The sequence below is a fragment of the Malaya genurostris genome, chromosome 3, assembly GCF_030247185.1.
Source record: "Malaya genurostris strain Urasoe2022 chromosome 3, Malgen_1.1, whole genome shotgun sequence".
In the NCBI taxonomy this organism is placed as follows: domain Eukaryota; kingdom Metazoa; phylum Arthropoda; class Insecta; order Diptera; family Culicidae; genus Malaya; species Malaya genurostris.
Window position 1 is genome coordinate 52257558 of NC_080572.1, and position 9617 is coordinate 52267174.

The 9617-nt window shown below is 37.1% G+C and overlaps 2 protein-coding genes across 2 annotated transcripts; both read right to left on the bottom strand.

The window, feature by feature from the left end:
* Positions 1-4267: 4267 nt before the first annotated feature.
* Positions 4268-6264, bottom strand: LOC131437136 (uncharacterized). Its single transcript, XM_058606303.1, has 2 exons — positions 5441-6264; positions 4268-5349 (listed from the first exon to the last, which is right to left on the bottom strand). The coding sequence occupies exons 1-2, from the start codon at positions 5604-5606 to the stop codon at positions 4370-4372; spliced, it is 1146 nt and encodes a 381-aa protein (XP_058462286.1). The 5' UTR covers positions 5607-6264; the 3' UTR covers positions 4268-4369.
* Positions 6265-7175: 911 nt separating this feature from the next.
* On the bottom strand, positions 7176-9503 carry LOC131435164 (uncharacterized). The gene is made up of 2 exons (XM_058602774.1): positions 8968-9503; positions 7176-8870 (listed from the first exon to the last, which is right to left on the bottom strand). The coding sequence occupies exons 1-2, from the start codon at positions 9445-9447 to the stop codon at positions 8346-8348; spliced, it is 1005 nt and encodes a 334-aa protein (XP_058458757.1). The 5' UTR covers positions 9448-9503; the 3' UTR covers positions 7176-8345.
* Between the last annotated feature and the right edge of the window lie 114 nt (positions 9504-9617).

Here is a 9617-nt window from a genome sequence, read left to right on the forward strand (position 1 = left end):
TTCATATTAGAAAAGTTACTGGAAAATTCAAGAAAATTCACACAGATGATTTCTATCCGTTTCAGCTTTATTTTGTGTCGACAAATATGTTAGAAATATATGAACATTTTTTATTTAAGAAAATTACCTTTTTCATAAAACTAGAACTTTTGGTCTATTATTTTGCTATCTTACCCTACAGTTTAATAAACATAAATAACATACCCAAAAATAAATCAAAAATACAGCTTTTGATAAAATTGATTGAAACGTTTATAGTTTTACTATGTGTGCTTTTATTTCATAGCTTCAATAATTACCTAAAACATTGCCGAATATCTCTAAAAACTCAATCTGATCAACCATTTTTGAGATATTTTTTTGAAAATTTCCTATGGAATTCCATCTTAAACTCTTCTCAAAAGTAAGTATATATTTATAATAATTACAATGCAAATTGTTTTTCTTTGTCATAAAGAACATGAGCATTCTTAAATTTTGAACTAGATCGAAAAATACAAAACAATTTAGATCATCGAATTCAAATGGAAATGTTTTATAAGGTTTTACAAGATAACGTTGAAAATCGCGAATGAAAGAAGTTCACGTTTGACAGCTATCTTTGCAGTGCTGGAAACAGTCCCTGTGTGTGACAGTTTTAGATGAAATTTCAAGAGTTCCTACAACCAGAGCTGGAATGACAGCTTTGTTCCAAACGAACAAACGACCTGTAAAATATAATGTAAAGCTAACGTAACTGTTTACATGTCGGATTCAAAATTTTGAATTGCTGCCAAGAAGTGATGTCGACACTCTGGTTTAAGGCACTCTAGAAATTCTGAAGTTGGCTCCTTAACCCGCATTGCGTTTTGGTTACCTGGGCAGACATGGCCACCAGACGGCTACCAAAATTGATTCAGTGAAGGTTGTCTAATCCAATTTGACAAAACAAAGTCGCCTGTATCTAAGTTAGCCGAGCGTTTTCATCTTCTCGCCTTCGCTGAAAATGTCAAAGATTTCAATGTGGAAAAATCCTGGTGGATCGTTTGAGTTGTATAACTGGCAGCGATGATGCAGTCGGTCACCAGAATGACTGCCAGTCATATTTTGCCCGCTGGCAGCGTTTAGTCAGCCATCTGGCATCCATGCGTATGCGGGAAACTGACCATGTTTACTTTCGCTTTGCGGACTGAAATAGTAGTACAATAGTACAAACGGTAGAATAAATCTATAAAGATAGGTACTGATTAGTCAATAAATAAAAAAATATTGCCTCACATGAACATTTCCGATTTACAGAATCACTGCCAGGAACAAGTTACCATGTTTTAAGAATTTTTTCTTAAAATATACGAATTAAATGAAGAAATAATGTATTATTCGAATCATTCCAACAGGAGCCGAGAAAATTTTACATGTTGAGTTGTTGAAAATGATATTTGGGAAGTTATTTAATATTGAATACTTGCTAATAGTTTGATATACAATGAAAAATTCGGTGATTTGTTGTTTCAACTTGTCTACAATCATCTTTCAACTAACCGAATCTAATTACTGCTTGACCGTTTTCATGCTCTTTTGAAATCGGTATAGAAAAATGCAGACAAATGATGTTCTGAATCGTTTATAAAAATTTGATTTTCAATGTCTGATGGGAATATTGTATAATGTAATAATATGTAATAATATACATTCATCTGTAATTAAAAATTTTAATTTATTTAGGAATCCGTAAAACAAGGTTTTAAATATACACATTCCTAAACGTTTCCAATAGCTATGTATTTTAATTTAATTTGCAGAGAAAACAGTACAATCGATCAATCCTACGGTTCGTATTTGAGAACAGAAATAGAGTTTTTGGAGGCATGATACAGCTGACCATAAGTTTTTTTTTTTTGGTATAAAATGGTCACAAAATTCGATTCCATGTATTTAGAAGGACCGCACGAAACGCTATGTTGTTCATTTTACCCCAATATCCCTGTTTGTATTGTACTACAATTCAACCTTAACTATACATCAAATCGAAGTACTTGCAGAAGAGCAAACAGAGTGTTTCTGATGTAAAAAAGACCAACAAATCGATTACACATAGTGTTCATGACAGCAGTTAACTCGTTGTTCCGTTTTACCTCAATTCTTTCCCTCAATTTCAATTCAATTCTAGGTATACGATCTATTAATATTGATTCATATTACGTACGAAACATCTGTGGTCCAATTAAATGCAATGGGAATGACAGTAGTAGCTTGTTTAACCCGTTTTACCCCAATTTATTTCATAAGTTGTATCATTGGTCGGAAGATAGGAGACTGATCGCGGCTGCTTAAATTCGATTGATATCATGAAGAAAGACCTAAAAATTAGATTACAAATGGATTAATCGATTTTAATCAACTTCAATTAGCCTCCTACCGGAATGCGATAGAAACTGGGTTAAACGGGATAGTACTGTCATTCCTATTTTGTGTTTAGATCACTGAAGTTTTGTACATAATATCGACCAATATGGCCTGGATCTACTTCGGTATTGTAAATCTGAATAGAACATAAAATTATGTTTGTGGGAAAATTGCGGTAAAACGATGTAACACAATTCATGCGATCATGGAATCTAACTGTTAACTATTTTTTAGGTTATATGAGAAACATAGAACTGTCTTTTTTAACAATAATTGGTCTAAACACCGTTCAGTAGAACTTTTATGCCTGTTAAATCATGAAAGAAGATGACTTGGGGTAAAACAGAATACAGTTATTATCGATCTTATTGCAAACAATTTATTTATCGAACTTATGAAATAATAATAATAATGCATAAGAAATACTAACTTGCAGAAGAAATACTAACTTTTAAAATATACGCTTGGGTTTTTATAAAATTATTGAGCAAAGTCGCGTTTTTGATCGCTTTTCCCGCAGAATATTTCAAAGTTACTTAGGTAAGAGAGATTCATCGCAGTAAATTTTGAACTTCACACACGATAAGGATTTTAGGTCCATGCTGTAAGGGTTTCAGATAAATTTATTTTTACATTTTGTAAGCCAAATGTTACAATACATTCGATATACTTCTTCCAGAATCTGGTGTTCTCGTTTATTACATTACAAAATCACAAAAGAGATATTTCAACATCAATATGAATATCACTAATAGTACTGTTGTTGTACCTTTTAATTCTACTATGTCACGTCACTATTTTCACAAAAGTATAGCAAACGTTATAATACAGATACGTATTTCGGAATGTTATTTACATCCTTCTTCAGTGTATCGGTTTTATAAGTTTATTGACGTTTGAGTTTATTTAGTTTATTGACGTGACATAGTAGAATTAAACGGTACAACAACAGTACTATTTGTGACAATATTCTACTAACAGTTCTAACGGAAATCTAGTGAATATGAATATGTTGTTTATCTTTACGGATTGTTGAAGCCTGAAACGAATTTTGCTTTGCTTTTCGAAAACTGAAAACAAACAACGATTGACCTCATAAAAAATCCTCTGTTTATGTTCTCAACAACCTCAGTAGCATTAATTAAACTAAGAAACAAATCAATGAGTGCTAACTATCAGAATATCAGCCCATTTTGTTCACATTCACTTCAAACCTTTCTAGGTGGCAACACCGTTCCTCCTATGTAGCGAATCGCCTCAGAGAGAAAAGGTAATTACTTGGATGAACTCGATTATTTCGATTCATGTATTGACTTATACCATTTTCGTTTATTGATCAGAGCAGCCCGAGAGCTGACCCAGAGGCGCTCAAACAACATTTGAGATGTTTGTTTTAGCAACCTGGGGGCGCTCTATATCGGACTCCAATCGCGTAGTTTCGCTCTGAAAATTTTCTCGGGTCGCACCACGACATCCATGCGAGTTTGTTTATTTTTTTCTTTTTTTATGAGTTGTTTAGGGCGCGTACCACGTGTTCGTTTTACTCGGAGTCAGAGTCGCCCGCGTGTAGGTACAAAAACGAAAGCGGTATTAGTAAACGCGCCTGGAGATGATGCGGTAGAGATGGCATGGGTAGAAACTCAGTTTTAATGGATGTTTTTTTCAATTTCTAAAAAGTGTTCGATTTAGCCTCGGTCTCCCATATACTATGAAAATACCCTCCGAAATTTTTTTCTAGGTACGCGCCTACTTCTTGCATTAGTAGTTTGGATTTTAGATAGACTTTTTAAAACATGGTATTCAAGAAAATTTTGTTTTATTTCTAGCATTTGCTTATATACTACTACAGCTCAACAAGCAATCAATAACCTAAGACTCAATAAATATTTACACTGACTAATATATAATATTCACAGTCGGGTTAACACCCGTGTACGATATGACTTCCACAAAGTATTTTTGAACAATCTTGAACATGATAGATTCAATAATCATCTTCGAATTCATCACTAGCAATCGTTTTATAGTTTTTGGATTTCTTTCCTAACAAGAGCTGTTTATTTGCCCGATGCCGTGCCGCCAGCATGATCAGTTCATTAAAAGATGGATTCTCAAACTGTCCTGGACTGAAACGGGGTTTGAAGATGTCCCAGAAATAATCATCTTCATCTTCACTTTCATCGTAGGCGTAATCTTGCGAAGATATTAACTCACTTTTATCCTGCTTCTGTTTATTAATTTCGTTGGCGGTGTCGTCAGTTACCACATTCTCCCGCATATCTTTTACATGTTCCGGGTAATAATCATCTTCGTAGTAGTCGTCATCATCTTCCATACTATTGCTGCTATGAATACTACCGTCATTGTGGATGTCTGGTTGATCTCCTTTTGTGCCACCTGCTTGGTTGGCTTGTGGCTGCACAGTCGAATCCAATTCGTTGTTTGTTGAAATGACCGCAAATGGGGATCGTTTTATTCGAGGAACTTTAATTGTCACTTTTGCATTTTCCAGTGTTACGGATTTCGATTGGCCGGGTTTAGTGTTCGGGGAAAATGTTTGGTGAGACCTTTCGTTGTAGACTTTTTGAACGATGGCAGCAACCATGCGAAGTAGTCGTTGAGACGGTTTCACCGCGGTGTCATCCGATAAGTGGATTGGTTTGGCGTTTCCGGTTGTGAACACTTTCTGAACTGAATTCCCACTAACGTCACTGTTTAGCTGTTTATAGATTTCCCGACTGTTGTGTCGAATTTCACGAGAGTTCAGAAGAATTGAAAGAACTGGGTTTTGCACATCCGAGTTTTTACGTCTAGACTCTTCTAAGATAATATCCCAAAGGTTGCCGAAAATTTTACGGAGCGCATGACACTCTTCTTTTGATAGTTGAGCATGGCGTAGCTGTTTGATTGTGACCGGAATCAGCTGGAGTACTGACAGTTCATCGAAGCTTGACGGTAGAAAATCTATAATTAGATAAATATAAAATTTTTGTTATTTTGAATATTCATTTCACTGAACGTAAGTTGGAAATACTGATTAGACATTTAAATCTACCTTGAAAGTGCGAAGAATAGATGCCTTCACTTTGAAGTCGTCGTTGATAATCCGATAGAATGCGGAAATATTCACTATTATCTTCATTTTGGGCAAACTCTTTGTTCAGCGCATATGCTGTTACATAGTTCACAGCAAGAGTAAATACAATAACTTTTGCGTACATTTTTTCTTACTATCTCTCACTTGAATAATAAATTTTCTTAGATCACATAGGTTCTACTTTTTCCTCGACAATCGATATCTATCGGCTCTGCTGTTGCTCTTTTCAGGCTAGAATGGTTACTGACTACTGCCGTTACTGGAAGTCATCCTTAAATATCCTACCCACTGTGAAATGCAGAAACACTCAACAACCAAAGTTTGGCGTCCGTCCAGACAAAACCAACAGCGCCACTTGTCGCGATGTCTCGTTCGTCCTTTTCGGATTTACCGTCTCTGTTTGACTTTTATCGAATCGATACACTTGATTTTGTAAATTGACAATCACCAGCTGGTAGAGGCAGGAATGTTGCAGTCTGTTTACCTAGAGGTTAAAATTTGTTCTTCAAACTCGAGTGAAAACATCAAAAGCCAATCACATTGAACAAACAGGGTAACGGTATTCCCATTCATCTAAGCTTCAGTAGAGGGATACGTATCAATTACCAATATCATGATTAGGAAATCATGAAAATCATTAATCATATCTTCTTACGAGATCATGTCTATTGCTGTTGATTTTATGAGCAAAATTATTCATGCGCAATAACTCATCTCACATAAAATTTTTCAAGATTTAAATCATTTTGCTCATAATATCATTAATTTCAAGCGACGACATGTTTTCATGATTTTTCAATCATGGAACAACAATGGATTTGTATCAGTGTAGTCATCTCATATACAAAAAATATTATGTCGTTTTCAGTTGAGAAAGCTGAAACTGACCGAGGGTAGTTTCATCAAACAAACACTTTTCACGAAACTGGGTTGGTTTCACACTTAGCAACGGGAATTTGAGCAAAACTACGCTAGGAGTATTGCACAAAGCAAAGATATTGTATCCTTCTTCCTTCTTCCTTTTTCCTTCTTCCTTCTTCCTTCTTCCTTCTTCCTTCTTCCTTCTTCCTTCTTCCTTCTTCCTTCTTCCTTCTTCCTTCTTCCTTCTTCCTTCTTCCTTCTTCCTTCTTCCTTCTTCCTTCTTCCTTCTTCCTTCTTCCTTCTTCCTTCTGCCTTCTTCCTTCTTCCTTCTTCCTTCTTCCTTCTTCCTTCTTCCTTCTTCCTTCTTCCTTCTTTCTTCTTCCTTCTTCCTTCTTCCTTCTTCCTTCTTCCTTCTTCCTTCTTCCTTCTTCCTTCTTCCTTCTTCCTTCTTCCTTCTTCCTTCTTCCTTCTTCCTTCTTCCTTCTTCCTTCTTCCTTCTTCCTTCTTCCTTCTTCCTTCTTCCTTCTTCCTTCTTCCTTCTTCCTTCTTCCTTCTTCCTTCTTCCTTCTTCCTTCTTCCTTCTTCCTTCTTCCTTCTTCCTTCTTCCTTCTTCCTTCTTCCTTCTTCCTTCTTCCTTCTTCCTTCTTCCTTCTTCCTTCTTCCTTCTTCCTTCTTCCTTCTTCCTTCTTCCTTCTTCCTTCTTCCTTCTTCCTTCTTCCTTCTTCCTTCTTCCTTCTTCCTTCTTCCTTCTTCCTTCTTCCTTCTTCCTCCTTCCTTCTTCCTTCTTCCTTCTTTCTTCTTCCATCTGCCTTCTTCCTTCTTCCTTCTTCATTCTTTTCCATACTGTCATATTCATATTTGTTTTTCGAATTCAACCGAAGCATATTTTCATTTGACCACAAGCAATATTCAATCCTTAGAGAAACCGATTTGACCCAATTCCCACTCCGTGTCTAAAGCCGTACCTTAGCAGATTTCAATAAAACATATTAAAGACCACTTGAACCCGTTGTCTGTTTGGTTGTCTTGTTTCGTTTTTTTTGAGCTGGTGGCAGACAGCCGGCATAAAAAATGTCTCCTAACCTTTTAACCAAACAACACGAGCCACTTACCGGCAACAACAGCAGCGGTAGCTCCAGGAACACGCCTACCAGGCATAAAAAGCATGACTAGACAGAGATCCAATGGTTGGAGTGTCTCAATTTCCACTCACAGAAAGACGAGACCGAAATGTTTTCTGGTGTGTTTCCGAGAGTTGCACTTCGCCGGCTCAACTGGAACAAGCGCCACAGAGATTCGTTCCGATGCAAATACAGTAAAAGCAAAGGATAATAAATTCTACTTCCTCCCCGGGGATCGCTTATCTATACTGTTTCGTTGGGATTTGTTTGCTCGGCGCATGGCTGCAAGCTGAACCAGTCTTGTTTAATTTTGTCAGTATGAAATGTCGGGCCAGATGACGCGGACATCGTATTGTGAAACTAATTGGTTGCAGTAAAAAAAACCTAAAACTTATATTTTTTCAAGGAAAGATGACGGGCGCCTACTATGAAATTCATTTCCGATCTCTCTGCCATCGAACGTACTTCCGGCGGGTTGCTGTTTGTTTAGGCGTGATGTCGTAAAGTCTGCTGGCGGAAGGCTTTCCAAAACAGCCAATGACGAGGTATTGAATACAGACCAGATAAGCCTTATTAATCCGTCTGACTGTCTCTGTTACTGTTGTGGGTCTTTAGGAGTTAATCCATAACGATACTTGACTCGACAGGGATAACCTTTAGTAAATCACTTACTCCGTCAGGGACGTTGTGGTTTGTACAATGATTTACAGCCACGCATAGTCAAATGAAACAGAAAAGCAAAAATGCATTTATTCACTCGAAATTTATTTGTTTTTTTTTTAATCTAAATCATAACATTGTTGTAAATTGCATTCAAAAACATTTAATACGTGGAAATGAAATCTCTCAAAATTGCTAAGAGTATAGAAAAAAATACAAATTTATATTTTAACAACGGGACGAAATTCATCAGAACTAAGGACAGCGTGGCCACATAAATTCTGGAGCTTATCCGGACGGCTGGGTTTGAATCTATCGTACGGTTCAGCGGTCGTTATGCTGATGATGGACGAATCTTGAAGGCTACCTTCATGAACTAAATATGACTGTGGAACCAAGAATGTTGGTAACTCGGTCACTTGATCGACGATTGAATTATCCTGTATAACTGGAATGGCTGTAGCATGAAGCATTAGTGATTCCTCGGTTTCAGTTTGTATGGCTGATGTTGTTGGTGGTGATGATTCTAATTCAAGTACGCTTTCCTCCTCGTGCTCAGAAGTTATTGGGCTGGTTTGATCAATATTATTGATACTTGCAACTGATGCCATTCGTTCACTTGTAGTTGTGTCGCTTCGGATAGTACTGCGAATTATTCTAGAGTAAGGTAATTTCGGGATCCTAATATATTGGACTTTCTTAGGTTTTTTGGGTGCTCCGTTTGATGTACTAGCCTCAGAAGGTTCCTAAATGAACAATAGAGTAAAATTCTAGTAAATCCAAATAAAGAAATAAGGTTCGTCACTTGGAAATTAAGCTTTCAATAAACTTTTTTGCACTCACCGATGAGTCCGAAAGTATTGGCCTCGGTTCGATTAACTGGTTTGAACCATGGAGCCCTAGATGTCCACTTTGTCCTCCGAATGAACTGGCACCGGCTACACCGACAAAGTCACCTACTCCAAATTCTTCATGAATCGATTCCGGTCTTAACGGAATTTTTATGTTGATAGACGGAACACTACCATAGTAGTACGGATTGTACATATAATGATAGAAGGATTCGGCCAAAGGTCGTCCTATATTAATTTTCACTATCCCACCGGGGGGTCTGAAATGCGGTTGTTCACTGTCATCCAATGAATCTCCCAGCGTTAACCCAGTCAATAATCCAAGTAGACCGAGAAAGCGACCCTGGCGTGGAGTGCCGGGAAAATACGATGAATTTCTGCTAAGTTTCCCTGCAGCTTCCTGCTCAATACCACTGGTAAAAACTGTGAACAGCACAAACACGAGTGCTACTGGTGTTACTTGAGACAACATTTTCACTACATTATTCACGACATACTGATCGCGAGGCAATCTAAACTACTTGCTTTTAAAACCACACAAAACTACAGCAGCCATGTAATGAGAGAAAGTGACAACCCGCATTTCATGCTAACTAGGTGCCAATCCTTATCAATTCTAGCTACTCCCTATGTCACCACCGG